The sequence below is a fragment of the Musa acuminata genome, chromosome BXJ1-5 (genome assembly GCF_036884655.1).
Source record: "Musa acuminata AAA Group cultivar baxijiao chromosome BXJ1-5, Cavendish_Baxijiao_AAA, whole genome shotgun sequence".
NCBI classification, from domain to species: Eukaryota; Viridiplantae; Streptophyta; class Magnoliopsida; order Zingiberales; family Musaceae; genus Musa; species Musa acuminata.
The window spans coordinates 3,546,102-3,561,395 of NC_088331.1; the positions used below are offsets into that span (position 1 = coordinate 3,546,102).

The window sequence follows — 15,294 nt, forward strand, 5'->3', positions numbered from 1 at the left end:
TTAACAACAAAGTAAACTTGGAAATGCATCAGGAAACAATAGATGAGTTTTTACAATGGAGTGGTAGTAATACAATTGAATACAGCTACAGATAGACAGTTGATCATAATAAAACAGAGTGTGTAAGATTGGTGATGCTGCAAAGTGAAGACCATCAAAACTGTTGAAGGGCTAGACGAGGAAGTTATCTATCATATGGAAGATCACGTCTTCACCGTCAGAGTTCAACCAGTAGCTCTTGACCTGGATTTATTATAGTAGATAAGAAAATCAATAATGAACAATGAGGGACAGGATGCTGAGTATCTATTACAATATGTAAATGATGCATTCTTATCCAAAGGGAAATAAAAACAACAGCATAATAGAAAAGAAAAGTATGGTGGCATGAGCCAAGAACTCATATTATGATAGCAAACTAGCAGAGGTGCATTCAAGCCAGAGGAACACTTACCTTGTAGAAACCTTTAAATGAATGTTCAAAGAAGGAAATTTATCAAAAATACTAAAGTCTACAATTACTTTGAAAGGTGAAACCAAAAGCATCTGTTTCTAAGAAGCTGATAAGCGATCTTGTTTGTTTGAGATGAAAGCCAGATGTAGAATTAAGAAACCTGGATAAAGGAGCATGTCATGCTGAAATCACAGTGATCTAAGACATTTCAGATGCTATCTTTCATCTAGAAGAAGAAGGGAAAATTTTTCATAAAAGGATTGTGATGCACTGACAATGGCTTTGCTAAAGCAGAGCAAGATGATAGAGAATAACTTATGAACTCAAATTTCCAAGCCTGATAAAATGATGTGATGCAATCCCCATGATGAAGACTGGTGTTAATTCTTTAAAAATGGTTCACAATTATCCACTGCAATGACTGCAACATGGACACATAAGAGTCTGACGCCCATGGTGTATGAAGGCAAAATTATAGGTGCACGATCAAAGGCAGGAAGACAAAGTTAAATTCAATTACATAATACATTTAATATCGGAGAAATCAATGTTATTCATATAAATCATATAACAGTAACTTAAACTAATAGATGAGTTCATAATGCATGCTCTTGATTCAGGAACTCTTGTGATTAATGCTATTAAGATTAGAAAGCCAATCGCAACAAACTATTTTTAGAATTCTTGCCTGGATTGTATTGTGTGCTATATATCTCTGTCTGCTTTTCTGAAAGCTTACATCAACACGCTCCCAAGATACTTGTTTAAGACCTCTGATCATCTCCTCTGTGCCAAAAGCAAAAAATATATATATTATAATAATAATAATAAACAAATGCAAACCTAGATGAGTAAACAACATTTTATAATTTATCATTTTCCATAAAAAATCCAAGAAAGTTATTTTCAGGCAACTGAACTTTTGACAGAATTTATAGTTATCGGTCTCCTGACATAAGCTTAAGAACCCCATGGAACTCACTCGAGTTGATGGCAGCATTAGTTTCAAAATTCTATATCATCAAATGTACTTGTTTTACAGGCTGTGAAAGATTGTGCTTCATGCTGTTTGTCACATGATGTGATCCTTGGTGCCAAGTCTGGCAAGTCAAATTTGAGAAAGAACTACTTACAAGCTAAAAGGACAGTTCACAGTTTGAATGGTTTAATAAGTTGATGTTTAAGATACTGAAACTCGAATCATCTTCTCAAATTCTCCTAGGCCTAAGATGAGTATAGAATAAAAGGAATTTTACAAGCTTCAATATTAAAAGTGATATTCATCTCAAAGACACAAACAAGCCAAAGAAAGAGACAAATAAGTCGATATCTGGAGCAAAAATTTGATAAACTTGTTAGACATGCTTAAACTATACACAACTATCAAAAAGCAGAAGAAATATCGAGAAACATATCCTCCCAACGTGCAACAGAGTGTGGCATTTATCCTCATTAAGAAAAGAATACAAAGATTCATAAACCATATCTATCATGTAGTTCAGCAATTAGAAGTAAAAAACCATCATAAATGTTTTTTAGATGCAAGAAGAAAATCAGAAATTTAACAAAAATTACATAAAGAACACATACATGTGATGTAGAATTTACCTTCCAGTTCATCTTTTGGAGCTTCTGCTACTGTAGATACTTCATTATGATTGTTTATCCTTTCTCCTTTATCCACATAAACAACGTGCGGATACTTCTCGTCATGCACAAGAAGATGATGCTGAAGGGTGGATGAACGAGGATAGATTGTTTAGATATAAAAACTATAATCAATAATTGTGAGCACAACATCAGTGAAACAGATGATATATGTACCTTTGGTAACTCACGTTGATGCCGAATTGAGGATGTTCTCCATCCTACCATGTCTTTTTAACAAGTTAAGCAATGATATGATAAATGACCAACTAAAACAAAGAGACATTGTTCGAACAACATAGCAGAACAATGAACACAAAGAGGATACGATCAAAATTTGCGTTGGCATAAGCTACTCGGCGTTTGAAAGAGTGCAAAGCTGATCTGCAAGTCAAAAGCAATGACTATTCATCAGAAGTTTCCAACATAAACCTTGCAAAGGAATACTAGCCACAAAAGAAAGAAAGATGCAATCAAACCGGAACTTGATATCATCACAGTCATCAACCATCCGCAGGAGAAGCGGAGGCTTTCCATCATCATTATCTGTCAGGAATAGATGTTTTCCAGTTCTCCCAACAATCAAATGTGCAGTTTCAGAAGCCCTTCGTTCCAGAAATGGAAGCCCACAAAGAAAAGGAAGCTGAAAATTAACAGTTACATAAGACCCATTGACCCAATGCGTTAAACACAGTTGTGTCTCTTTACAATCGGTGTACTTATCAATCAAATTTTAGCTCATTATCAGTTTTCCTACAACAGCTGCTTAATTTTCACAAGCTCATATTTCGTATATCTTTAATATTCTTCATTTAGATATGAAACACATCAGAGCTCACATATTATATCAAGCTAACTATATTTCTCAATATCAGAATGTTATCTCAGACATATATAGGAAATACACAATATAGCTGATATGTCATTAATTGACAAAAGGAAAATACTTTTACCTGTCTATGGCCTCTTGAACCTAAGTGAGGCGAGGCAAATGTTATAAAGTTCATTGGTTCTAACCCAGCTATTCTACCTTTGATGCCTGTGCCTCTGTCTTCATGATCTTCAGTGCCAACAGATGATTCCATTGTTGTGATAGGTTCATAGAGCCTTCCAATAGCATATCTGGCTATTAAGCCACCCAAAGAGTGAGCCACAAATGAAATTTTATGTACACCCCTTCTTTGCTTAACAACTGATATAACCTACAATAAAAGTATCGGGTTCATTGCTTCATTCATAAGTTACATGCATGGAGTTCACCCCAAAAATAGTTCATAATTTTTCTAATTGATCAATCACACTGGTAAGTATAAATCACACCAGGTAATGATAAATATTACATACCAAATAAGGCTCTTAACACCGCAAATATGAAAATTGAGTAATGCCTTAACAGAATTACCTCTTCAGCTAGCCTTTCACCCATCAAATCAACCCCATCAAATGTGAGCCTTGAAGAGTTGCACTCACTGCCTGCTTGAAAAAAAAAAAAAAAAACTAATTTTTTGGCCCAGAAATAAACAGCGCCAAATTTAATGGCAGAGCTACCTATATGTTAATGCACAAGTTTTCTGATAAGACATATTAATTGCTTTATTTTAATTAATCCAAACAGAGACAAATAGTTTTCAATTCCATTTTATAACATAAGAAACATACTACAACCATCTAGCAGCAACCCAAAAAATCAACACTAAGAGACCTATCATTCAGTTTCTATGAATTCCTTTTGAAGTTCCATGCATATACATGGAAAGAAAGAAATAAAAAGTAATGACTCAACGATAATTGTGACAAAATACTACTTACTGTACAGCTAATGAGAACATCATGCAAAAGTACATGTATGCAGATATATGAAAAGGAAGAAAAAAATGTCATAACTCAACAATCACAGCGACAAAGTACTACTTACTGTATATTGTGGCAAGAGAATTGATTCTACATATATCTTGATGCACATCTAAAAATTTATACATGATGAAGAGTGAAAGCCTTGATCGAGTAATAACCTGATGCACATCTAAAAAGATTTTAACGTGTCAAATGAAGATGCTCCCTGTTTTACCTTTCTTGAAATCGGCTTTTCCTTTATTCAAACCTCTGATCGGCATACAAGAAAAGCTGTTTAACAGAACTAAAAGGGGACTATGACTATTTTAGATGGATGCAAGATTAACAAATAAAGTATTTCATCAAAAAGTTTGAGTACTCAAAACAAGCAATGAATAACACTAAGCACTTTGCTCCAGCAAAAACAAGAAGAAGGCAAAGCCAAACTCACGGTGGACGATTACTTTATCTGGAAGCTTTTTGACGAACTGCTCGGCGGCAAACCTCCAATCATCAGCACTGCGAAATTGGCTTAATTTAAGAGCGCAACACTTAAGGACGCAACGACAGACAAAGAACAAGACGAGAGCAACCTCCCAACCAAGCCATTAACCATTACAACGAGATGCTCCGGGAAGCTTCCCTGCTGCGCCGCCGAGGCAGCGTCCCAGAGGTCCTCACCTCCGCGGATGGACTCCACCTCCGCCTTCTTCCCTTTGCCCACGCAAACCCTGAAGCAAGACATCCACCGGCGGGAAAACATCTCCCCACTCTCGGTTCTCTGTTCCTGAGCGGCGGATCGCGTCCGGAACCCTAATTTCACGGAATCCGGTCCCGTGGTGCCGCGGATCCGGCGCCTGCGGGGGATCCCCAAGCCGAGCTTCGAGGTCTGGAGCATCGAATCGGCGGCGAGCATCCGTCGCCGAGAAGGGCGCGGTGGGATGAATGTTCCGGCAATAATTCCAAGGGGTAAAGACAACGGAGCAGAAGCTCGGGTCAAGAGAGAGACAGAGAGAGAGAGTCGGAATGAATGTTTTGTTCTGTGTTTTTTATTTTGCGCGTTTCGCTCCCGTCTTCATCCCATCTTACGGTGGCCAACGTTGGGAACCGTTAACGATCCTTCTTTTTATTCATACTTTTCTTAATTGTTCGCAGTGCAATAAACCCCCCCTTCCAATATTATTGACTTTAGGGTTTGGGGAGTGGCTCGATCGGTGAAACGAGCCACACCATGTGGGACCTCGGTACGATGGCATCGTCATATCAGCATCAACGCATCGGGTTCTCTCATGTACTCTGCGTGCGCGGTCTTCTCCGCATCGCGTCTGCATCGAGGAATAGGCGATCGTTACGTATACTGCACGACGAATTCATGTAATCTGACACTAAATTCTCCTCAGACACAAAAACTAAGCACATTTACAGTAGCATAAAGGCAATCAAGTTGAGGCTGCATCGAATCTAGCCTATCACTGTTCATCAAGAGCCAAGTAGGTTTCTACAACACTGAATAAGAAAACATCAGCACTGGATCAAAAAGAAAATGAAAACAAGAAAAGTTCATCAGCAGAGGAGTTCCGCATTAACAAAATAACATTATAACACTCATGACTAACTATATAATAATCGTTGAATTCTCAAGAGTGAGCTCAAAGAAACAGAGAAGTACAGGAAAAACACATACACAAATGAATTTAGAAATAAAGCATGTATCTGGTGAGACACACCAGCTGTAGAGGATGTTGCTGCAACTGCAACAACACAGACACCGGCATTGGTCGATGATGCATTGAAGAAAACCATCTCTCCGGCAATATAAAATGGCATCTTCCTCAGACTAGCACCCATGCAGTCATATGAAGACTTCGAAGCTTGCTGTTTCCACTCACAGGAGGCAATCAATACCTGTCAGCTCCGGCTCCGACACCGAACTGGGCTGTGATTACCATATACCAGTAATCCACTGGTCATTACCATGAAAAGTACCTCCCTAATATCGTTCACTGCAACATGAAACTCAGTTTTTAATTTAAATTTGGAACTGGAAATCTGATGCAATTTTACCTAATGTAAGAGTAAAAGAAAAGGAAATGTGACACCTTAGCTAGAAAAGAAGGATAGTGTACCCCAATTAATCTTAATGTGCCAAATAAAAGAATAACTCAGCTTGTTGTCAGAGACTTGGCTCGGTTGTAACTGACTTCTCTGGGATGGAAAGTTCATCTATAAGCATGAAGGAGAGATCAGGAATGTGACTCGATGACTTCTCTACATTGGATTTTGCAGGTTCTAAAATTGAATTAGCATTAGAACTCTCGATAGTTCCTTTTGTCTCCCACATCATAGAATGAGGATCTGCAGCAGTTTTCTGATCCATTCCATTCACCCTGCTAGAAGAGGGATAGAATTAACAACATGCATACTATACCAATGACTAACAAGTATGTCCACAAAAAAAAAACAATATACAATTCCCCAATAATCAATGAGCTAACATCAAATTTTCAGATCCTAAGGAAATTGTTCCACAGGAAGAATACGTTTCTTTGAGTAGAAAAACATGAAATACCCTAGATTTGATGTTTCATTGTTTTTACAGTAGCAAAATCATAATGAACTCTAGTAAATACTGCTATGTTCAGTGAAGGCAGCTAAGATCGTGAAGACTTTACATAAAAGTTGGCTAACAAAATGTACTCCACAGTCAAGTATTGACATTATAAAAAAAAAACTAATCAGAGGAGCATTTGATGTCCTCAGAAACAGAGGGGTGGGCCAGTGAATATTCAGCTGCTGAAGATAGGATGTAAAGGTGATCTCTCAATATATATGTTTGAGTGCAGTCTGCCCTTCTTTTCTTCTTTCTCATCCCATATATTCTCCATATTTTTAGCTTCCCTTGTATATATTTTCCTTCTACGTATTCATTGTGACTTTACTTTGATAGCCTCCAGAAGTGAGATAGAATCAGAGTTGGTGTCAAATACCAAACCTATGTAAACCAAATGGTCTAAAATGAAATATATAACCAATAGTAACAACAATAAGCTTATAAACATAAAGAATAGTGAACAGTGATATGATGTCCTCTGGTCAATTTTGATTCTCCTAGAAGGCATAAAAAATTTTATAGCAATGCCATTAGTAAAGTATTATTTAAATGACACGTACTGCAGATACCATTGAAACAGCTAAATAAGGGTATTCATCATCTCTACTGTTATTTTGTAAAATCTAGCTACTATAACCAAAAGAAGTTTACAATCAGTAAATGCATACCTGTCAGAAGTCAACACATCTAGTTGAATGTCCTCTCCATCAGAATAACTTTTCTGGCCTTCCAGTTGATTTAAAAAGATATCTGTCTGTAGGTCACTACCAAATTTCATATTCTGCTGTTGTGTTGAATCTGTTGTTGAAGAATACCCAAATAAAGAGGCCTTATATTGTTCTCCAGAACTTGATGAACTTCCTTTCACTTCTATGGAGCTGGAAAAATCTTTCCAATCATCAAATGAATCATCATGCTCATTTGTCGATTCTGTTTTTCCTTTTGTAGACAATAAGTCCACTGACTTTGTTTCTGAAGGTTGCTCCAACAATGTGGGACCAGATGGAGCCCCCAAATTCGGTGATCTTTTTGGTGCTTCAGCAAAGCCAGTAAAATCTTGCCAATCATTAAAAGAGTCATCATAATTATTTAAAGGCATATTTTTGTCCAAATCCTTTGAGTTCCCTGTAGACCAGGGATCCACTGCTACGGTTTCTGAAGAATTGTTATGTGAGTTAACCCCATTTTGACTGCTTTGATTAAAAGAATTTCCCAGTGCTTCACTAGAACCAGTAAAATCTGGCCAAGCATCAGAAGAATCATGTATGATATTCATAGTTGTGAAACTGTCAGATTCCATTTTTGAGCTTGTATCCAATGGATCAACTGATTTTACTTCCCCAGGGTGCTCAAAGATTGCCTTACCAGATTGTGTCCCAAGACTTGTTGAGCTTCCCTTTCCTTCAAAGCCAGCAAAATCTTGCCAATCATCATTACAGTTATTGTTACTATCTATGGATTTATTGATGTACAATTCTTTTTCACTACTTGCAGGGAAGATATTTGCTGCCTTTGTTTCAGAAGAATGACTAGGCCAGGTTAGCCCAGTTCCAGCTGCAGTTGCTGGACTTGATGAACTTCCCCTTGCTTCAATGGAGTTGGTAAAACCTTGCCAAGCATCAAAAGAGTCCTCATTACTATTAGTGGGAATAGAAGTCTCAGATTCCTTGGTGCTGCTTGTAGGCCATAGATTCTCCTGAACAGAAAAGTCATCTATGCCTATGCTAGACACGTTGTTTGAGACACTATTCTCCGTGACATTGTGAATTTCATGTTTAAGTGGATCTGAAGCATACATATTCACATTTTCTATGGGCCAAAGATCATCTTGGAACTGTTCATTAACAGATGGTGGATCAGATTTATCAAACATCTCTATGCTTTCAAGCTGGTCTATAGTGGCTCCAGTCTTTGAAGCATGAGCAAGATTGTGACCTGAAGAATCTTGAAAATGGTCAAATGATTTGGGACTAACTTCTTTAGATTTTGTACCAGCAGATTGAAAATCAGCATCCCAGACAGCAAATGAATCACCAAAATCATCGCCAAGGGAGTTTGTTTTGTTGTCAGTAGTCTGCAGATTCTCAAATGCAGCAAAGATTTCTGAACCAGAAAATGAATGACTTTTTGTATCTGTATTCTCCCTCAGCATCTTTTTTCCGTCAGATTGTGGAGCAACAAAAGAAGTTGTCTCCCTCCTTTTTTCAGAAAAAAAGTTATCAAGGTCAATTCCAGTCAAGCTCAAAGCATATGTATCAGGAGAAGGCATAGTGACCGTAGAGTTATGTTCAACATCCTCCTTATCTGAAGGCCATCTTAATACCAAGTCTAAAAGATCAGACAAAACCAACTCACCCTTTGGTGTGGCCTGGCCCTTATTTGAGGTGGAACCACTTGGTTCTATGTCAAGTAAAACAGCTTCCTGCAAAAGATGATTTCCAATAAGATTGCCAAAGAACTACTTAGAAGGGTCAAAGTTACTAAGATACATATATTTGCCATTACCTGGCAATGTAAAAGCTTTTTCATCTTTATCACTATCAATTGACAGAAATCAGGATAGAACACCCAGGACACACAGATGTAACTATCATAGCTCTTCACCCAAATTACACAAGACACATGCCAGAATTTGCAGGATTTAGGCTCCTCATAGGAAAATCTCGGACTACTAACCAGGCTCATAATTTCCTTGCACTACGTATGTATGCATATATGTCCGTGGGTGCATGTGTAAGTGCACACATGTGGAAAACCTAACAATCATTTGTTAAGCCTCTTCAATTTTTAGAAAGATATATAGTAATAAAGGACAGTTGTCCTCATAAAAGTGTCAATAGACTGGCCAAATGTCTAGTTTGGGTCCTCTTAATTCAATCCTCTATTACTTCAACATACAACTAATAAGTGTTGGATCAAATTCGTCTAGGCTGATTAGCCTAAGCAACATAAGATTACAATAACAACAAAACCGTAAGTCCCAACTACTCGAGATCAGCTACATGAATTTTTTTACCATCATTAAAATATGTAAAAAAGATAAATTCAGAGTACCTAAATCTTTAATTATAGTTTCTACTAAAATTTTTTTGGATTTTTATCTATCTTTCCTCGTATCACTATCATTAATCCTAAACAGCATAAGCTTCAGACTTGATAACCCTTACTCGTTAAATTTATAGTGTGTCTCTGTGTGTGGTTCTATGCAGTGCACGATCACATGAGTACAATATAAGTTCTCTGCATCACAGAGAAAATGGTCCCTGCGGTGCCAGTTAATGAGAAGTAACATAAATTTTAAAAATGAAACTCTTATCAAATACTAACCATTTTTCTTTCTGAAACAAGGAATAATATATTTAAGAAATATCTTATTGTAGTTGAAAGGAATATGTCAATATACTATACTACTCCTAGCTTTCCGAAATGATTAGTTGCTTAGAAACAAAGAAATATGTTGATGCTATTAGCTTAATTATCTTATTCGATATGTTGACCTAAGGCCCCTTCTTTCTTTTTCTTTCTTTACCTAGGGATTCATAAAAGTCCCCTCTTTAGAGTTAAATCGGAAATGCAAACTAACATTTCATGGCATAAGCAAAAACTTGTTAAGTATACACATTGAGAATTCCTAGAATCCAGTGTAGCAGCAAAAGAAGAACGAAATAATTCGAATATCAAAAGGATCCCACTCACGGATCCATCCAGCCCAAGATAGTCAAGAAGCTTCCGGCAGGCGACGGTGGAATTGAAGGAAATCGAGTGGGAGTTCCCTTCCTTCCCCCGATCCGCACCGCAATAGATGCATATCGTGGACCGGAGGCCCCGAAGGAGGCCGCCGCGGCACCGGTCGCAGCGAAGGGATGGAGGGAGGTCCGGGTCAAGCGCGGCGACGGCGTCCTCGACGGAGGGTAGCGAGGGAAGGGACGGATCGTCGGGGTCGTAGAACGGGACGCCGGCCTCTCGCCGGAGGCCGGCCTGGATTTCGCGGATGAGAGTCGATGGGATCTCGAACGCCATCAGGGGCGGAGGAAGGAGGGGCCAGTGGGAGCGTTCGGTTCGGGTTCGGGTTCGGTTGCCCCTCTTAAGTCTTACCGGGTTTGGCCTCCTTTTATAACGGCGATTCTGTTGGTGACGTCATCTGAGACTTGTTCATGGCCGAGCTACTTGGCTAAGCCCATCAAAGATATGGGCTTGGGCTAGAACACACCATGTGGGACCGGTCTTGGTCAAAGAACCAATAAAGCAGCTGCGTTGACAAGAGTAGATCGGATCAAGTTCTGTAATATCACCCGGGACATCTCGAGACGGATGGTATTCATCGAACAGATCTGAACCATTCGATACGAGGCTTGTATCATCCAGTACGTTTAGTATAATGGTCTGTACCCCTCGGTACAGGTCTTTTAAGTAGGAGGAGGAGGAGGAGGAGGAGGTGCAGGGGAGCCTTATAGCTGTAGTATTGCATGAACAAGAGAAGAAAAAGCTTTTAGGTTTAGTGCATAGCCACATCAGACGCTGGTGAAACTTCATCATGCATCAGCAGCTAAGAAAACGTGATGAGCCAAACCGAAGTTTCAGTGAGAGGGAGAAAGAGATTTGGCACGAAATACTAAGCCAGATCTGGAAACGTGATCAGTTGGACTCAGACCTAAGTAATTGTAGCTCAGTTAACGTGGTAGCAATGGCGACGTACACTGGACATTCTATTGACTTGAGTACGAGTACTTCACGTCCAAGCAAGATGGTGGCAATAGAATATATACCCTGTAGAGTATTGACTTGACTTGGCCGGCGGTGGTTGGCATAGAGGTGCCTCGGTGCTCGTGTGCCATCATGTGTGCATTTGGAAATAATCTGCATTAACACCAATCTTAAACACAGAAGTTCTTGCATTACATTCTCTTGCAGTTGTTGCCAACCTCTCCTATGGATCTGCGTCACTGTGCTACTCGCATGCATTCGTGAGAGAGAGATCAGAGGAAGGAAGCATCAAATGAGAAGCTTCAAGACGTGTGATAGAGGTTGGAAGGCTTGAGGCCCACAGTGGCGTTGAAGTACTTGAGGGCCGTCGCCCACCTCCAGTTGTTCTTGAGCATGTGCACGCCGACGGTGTCCGGCACCAGCTCGTGCCGGTAGCACGTGCGCGGCTCCCCCTCCAGGTAGTCGTACATCACCGGCTCCATGTTGATCTCGTTCTTCCCACGGCGTGCCTCCCTCAGCCACGTCCCCATCACCTTGTCCTCCGGCCCGACCTGATGATTCCTCGGCGTCTCCGCCGTCGCAATCCACTCCACCAGGTCCCACGACAGTATGTAGCCCATTCCCGACATGTAGTGGTCTCTGGTCCGCCAGTTAAGACAGGGAGTGATCAGCCCGTAGTACATGTCCTCCCGCGGTAGCTTCCGCAGCGACTCCGCCAGCAGTTGCAGCCGGAAGTAGGTGTCGTCGTCCGCCTTCATCACGTAGTCGTACGGCCGGCCGCCGCCGTCCAATATCTTGGGGAGGCTGGAGAAGTAGGTGTAGGTCTTACCGTTATCCATGTTCTCGGCGCAGTCGAGGATGATGATGTCGTCGTAGAGCATGATCTCCATGGCCACCAGCACCCGTTGCTCCTCCTTGGTGAGGTTGCAGAAGACAAAGCGGACGTCGATGCGGGCGTTGGCGACGTCGGGCTGGAGGGCGTAGACGTCGCGGACGAGGTGGCGGCGCTCGTAGCTGTCCGGGAGGGAGAGGATGCCGATGAGGAGGCGTAAGTCGGGCTCCGGCGTCACCGGCTCAACGAAGCTGGAGAGGGATGAGGAGGAAGGCCGTGACCCGCACCGGGAAGTGACCATGGACTGCAGCCGGAACTCATTGGGGTAGATAACGAAGAAGACGAGAGCTGTCATGGCTGCCGCAAGGAGGACAAATGCTATGGCGTAAGACGTATACAGAGAAGGCTTCTTCATGGCTTCTTGTGCGAGACCGGAAGCTGAGAAAGCTGTTGTCTTATAGTTGAAGGCCATACCACTTGTTTTTAGGGTGACAAGCAGCGTAGTCTTCAAAACTACGAGTAAATAAACAGATTATACACAGTTAAATACCCAAAATAATTCTCGAGTTTAGGCCATACCACTTGTTTCACTGGGTTTTCTTCTCCAACTCAAGATGTTCAACTCACTAAGAAGTCTACAGTCTACTGTGTGCCAGTTCTTACGCCCTACATTTTACCAGCATGTGATGATGCATGGGTGAACGTGTCTTTTAGAGAGAGAGAGAGAGAGAGAGAGAGAGAGAAACAATAAAAGTACGGTCAACTTAATCTTAGGATAGTCTTGCAAGCCGCTTCTTTCCTTCGAGTTGCAAAGAGGATGACAATGACAATATCTAGTGGCCTTTTCTGAGACTGGACAATGAAGCAACTAGTAAAAGTAAGAGAGATGTCAACGCTAAGGATGCTGTGTGTTGAATAGATTGCTATCTACCAAGATTACTGTCAACGCTAAGCGGCTTGCAAGACTATCCTAAGATTAAGTTTACCGTACTTTTAATGCTTCTCTCTCTCTCTCTCTCTCTCTAAAAGACTGGACCATGAAGCAACTAGTAAAAGTAAGAGAGATGTCAACGCTAAGGATGCTGTGTGTTGAATAGATTGCTATCTACAAAGATTACTTGCGACTCCACACAAAAATATATAAATACGTCAACAATGGCTGTTCTTCATGTTTCTGGGACCTATAATATGATGGAATCTATCCTATTATGGTTTCGTGCCTACAAACTAGTTAAAGAAAACTCACATCCTATGGGCATGACTACTTCAGAGATTATGCACTACATTTCTTCCGTGTATGTTCAAAATCTAAGCTTGGGTTGAAATAGCTGAGTGTACGTAGAAGCCATCCATTTCTGACTTTTCTGCAGGTCAAGTCACATGAGAAACCTTGCGGCTGAGACTTGAGGTGGCACAAGGAATTCTAGGTTGAATCTTTCGTAGACTAAGTTGGCTTTTATGAGCACCTTAAGAAGTAAGATTTCGGTGACAATATGTTCAGTCAACTCTTGCAGTCTCAGACTCACAGCTTGCACTTAGCTCAGCCTTGAGAGTTCTGCAGCATTGGGAAGAGAGAGTGAGAGAGAGAGAGAGAGAGAGAGAGAGAGAGACGAATTGATGCCATTGTTCATCCATTATCTAAAATTTCATGGAGCCAAATGCATTTTTTAGAATGTTTCAGTGACGATAACTAGTTTGCGATGTCAAGATAATGGTTTATGCTTCTAATTATCGAGAAAGGAAGAGAAAGTGAAGGAAAGTTGTAGCACAAGGATAGAATTGGGATGATAGAATAAGATGGAATGTAGGAAATGACACTTTGTTTCTCTCAGTGCAAACTCTATAAGGCCAACCTGCACAGGGAAAACTAGTAAGGGTCCCAGTCCAACTGTCCATCTCACTATGACTCTTGATCTCAATCATTGGCATGCTTTAAAGAATTGCATACATAGAAATTGATTTCATCAAGAACAAATTGATTGACTAAAAATCAATATTGGTATGTATTGATATAACCCACTTCTAAATGTTACATCAAATAATAATAATATATATATTCCAAAAAATGGACACTTGGACAGCTTCAGTAAGTCCATTTACACTATATAGATTGATCCTTATGGTGAATCCCTCAAATTATTCAGTCATAAGTTTTTTAATAACTTTATAGTGTTTTGTTGGAGGTATCAACAACACTAAGACTTATTAAAAACCACTAAATCTAATATAAAAGACCTATTTAGTTATTTTTATTCCTAAACTAATAAATATATCTATTTTAAAAAATTATTTTTTAGATGTGTTAGTTCTCACTGGATTTTGAGTTTATTTGCCCTAATGTTTTGCTAGTGTTAAGTCAAATTTTAATTATCTATGGTGGAAACAAATTCTAATCCAACTATGTTCTTTCTTCAAGCTGATGTTAACTCAAATTTCACTAACTCAATTATTTTTTTATAAAATTATGTTGGAGGTACTCCTAATAATATTCCTTTGATGCTTAAGTTAATAAGCTAATCGATAAATCGGATAGATTCTGAGTTTAAGATTTATCCCGAGACATACTCGGGGGATCGGTTTAGCTTCGAATGGCATGCTCACTTGTGGGAATGTGATGGATTGATCTCAAGCATAATTATTATCTAGCCATGCTAAGTTTGAGATGATGTGATGATTGAACACATGATAAAGATTTGTTAGGCGAGGAGAGATTATTTAGTGACACAGGATGAATCTGTCATGTGTCAATGTGTTGATTTTGAGCATCGAGGTGTCAACCACCGGGCCTTGATGTGTGGACAATATAATATTGAGTTGTCGACCACATGGTTCAAGTGAGTCGACTATGTGATACTAAGTGATTGGCCATGTAATTCCAGTAAGTTAACCACATGGCTTTAGCATGTAGATCATATGCGATCGAATTATTAGTCATGTAGTGTCGATGTGAAAATCGTTCATCTTATCTGGGCCAATATGTTAATAATACTTAAACTATATTTATAAATATTAAAATTATAAATCTTATACATAAGGGATTGGTCAATTTATCATATGGAGCAATTAATAGAATAAATACTATTTCCAGTGAGTTATCACATAGTCTCAATGTATCGACCACGTGTTATTGAGTTATTGGCTATGTGGTGCTTACGTAATAATCATATCATTTTATCTATAACAGGTATAAAAAAGATTGATCGATTTATTGTA

The 15,294-nt window shown here is 39.6% G+C and overlaps 3 protein-coding genes across 7 annotated transcripts; all 3 read right to left on the minus strand.

Annotated features, from left to right (window-relative positions):
- LOC135673051 (uncharacterized) lies at nt 1-5,030 on the minus strand. 2 transcript variants are annotated; one of them, XM_065181745.1, is made up of 10 exons: nt 4,528-5,030; nt 4,386-4,453; nt 3,504-3,574; nt 3,055-3,303; nt 2,587-2,744; nt 2,430-2,485; nt 2,279-2,331; nt 2,063-2,183; nt 1,143-1,240; nt 1-243 (listed from the first exon to the last, which is right to left on the minus strand). In XM_065181745.1, exons 1-10 carry the CDS (start codon nt 4,848-4,850, stop codon nt 172-174), a joined length of 1,269 nt encoding a protein of 422 aa, XP_065037817.1. In that variant the 5' UTR covers nt 4,851-5,030; the 3' UTR covers nt 1-171. The 2 variants fall into 2 exon arrangements, with proteins under 2 accessions (XP_065037817.1, XP_065037816.1); XM_065181744.1 differs by having other exon boundaries at nt 2,581-2,744; nt 4,528-5,028.
- A 486-nt stretch (nt 5,031-5,516) lies between these two features.
- Nucleotides 5,517-10,621, minus strand: LOC135581867 (uncharacterized). Of its 4 annotated transcripts, none has more exons than XR_010513216.1 (4): nt 10,242-10,621; nt 7,214-8,967; nt 6,034-6,324; nt 5,517-5,937 (listed from the first exon to the last, which is right to left on the minus strand). XR_010513216.1 is itself a non-coding variant. In XM_065181743.1 (4 exons), exons 1-3 carry the CDS (start codon nt 10,563-10,565, stop codon nt 6,108-6,110), a joined length of 2,292 nt encoding a protein of 763 aa, XP_065037815.1. In that variant the 5' UTR covers nt 10,566-10,621; the 3' UTR covers nt 5,517-5,937; nt 6,061-6,107. The 4 variants fall into 4 exon arrangements, 3 of the variants coding, with proteins under 3 accessions (XP_065037815.1, XP_065037814.1, XP_065037813.1); XM_065181743.1 differs by having other exon boundaries at nt 6,061-6,321; XM_065181742.1 differs by having other exon boundaries at nt 6,102-6,324.
- Nucleotides 10,622-11,414: 793 nt separating this feature from the next.
- Nucleotides 11,415-12,503, minus strand: LOC103984342 (hydroxyproline O-galactosyltransferase GALT3-like). Its single transcript, XM_009401828.3, has one exon. The coding sequence runs from the start codon at nt 12,494-12,496 to the stop codon at nt 11,552-11,554; it is 945 nt and encodes a 314-aa protein (XP_009400103.3). The 5' UTR covers nt 12,497-12,503; the 3' UTR covers nt 11,415-11,551.
- Nucleotides 12,504-15,294: the final 2,791 nt, after the last annotated feature.

What these genes read in the sequence shown, in the direction of transcription:
- LOC135673051 (XM_065181744.1), bottom strand. Translation starts at nt 4,850, where the DNA reads ATGCTCGCCGCCGATTCGATGCTCCAGACCTCGAAGCTCGGCTTGGGG. An exon ending in AGATAAAGTAATCGTCCACC is followed by an intron (nt 3,575 to 4,385) that starts GTGAGTTTGGCT and finishes TTTTTCAAGCAG; the next exon opens with GCAGTGAGTGCAACTCTTCA. An exon ending in GTTCAAGAGGCCATAGACAG is followed by an intron (nt 2,745 to 3,054) that starts GTAAAAGTATTT and finishes GTTAATTTTCAG; the next exon opens with CTTCCTTTTCTTTGTGGGCT.
- LOC135581867 (XM_065181742.1), bottom strand. Translation starts at nt 10,565, where the DNA reads ATGGCGTTCGAGATCCCATCGACTCTCATCCGCGAAATCCAGGCCGGC. An exon ending in ATCTTGGGCTGGATGGATCC is followed by an intron (nt 8,968 to 10,241) that starts GTGAGTGGGATC and finishes CATCTTTTGCAG; the next exon opens with GAAGCTGTTTTACTTGACAT. An exon ending in GATGTGTTGACTTCTGACAG is followed by an intron (nt 6,325 to 7,213) that starts GTATGCATTTAC and finishes TCCCTCTTCTAG; the next exon opens with CAGGGTGAATGGAATGGATC.
- LOC103984342 (XM_009401828.3), bottom strand. Translation starts at nt 12,496, where the DNA reads ATGAAGAAGCCTTCTCTGTATACGTCTTACGCCATAGCATTTGTCCTC.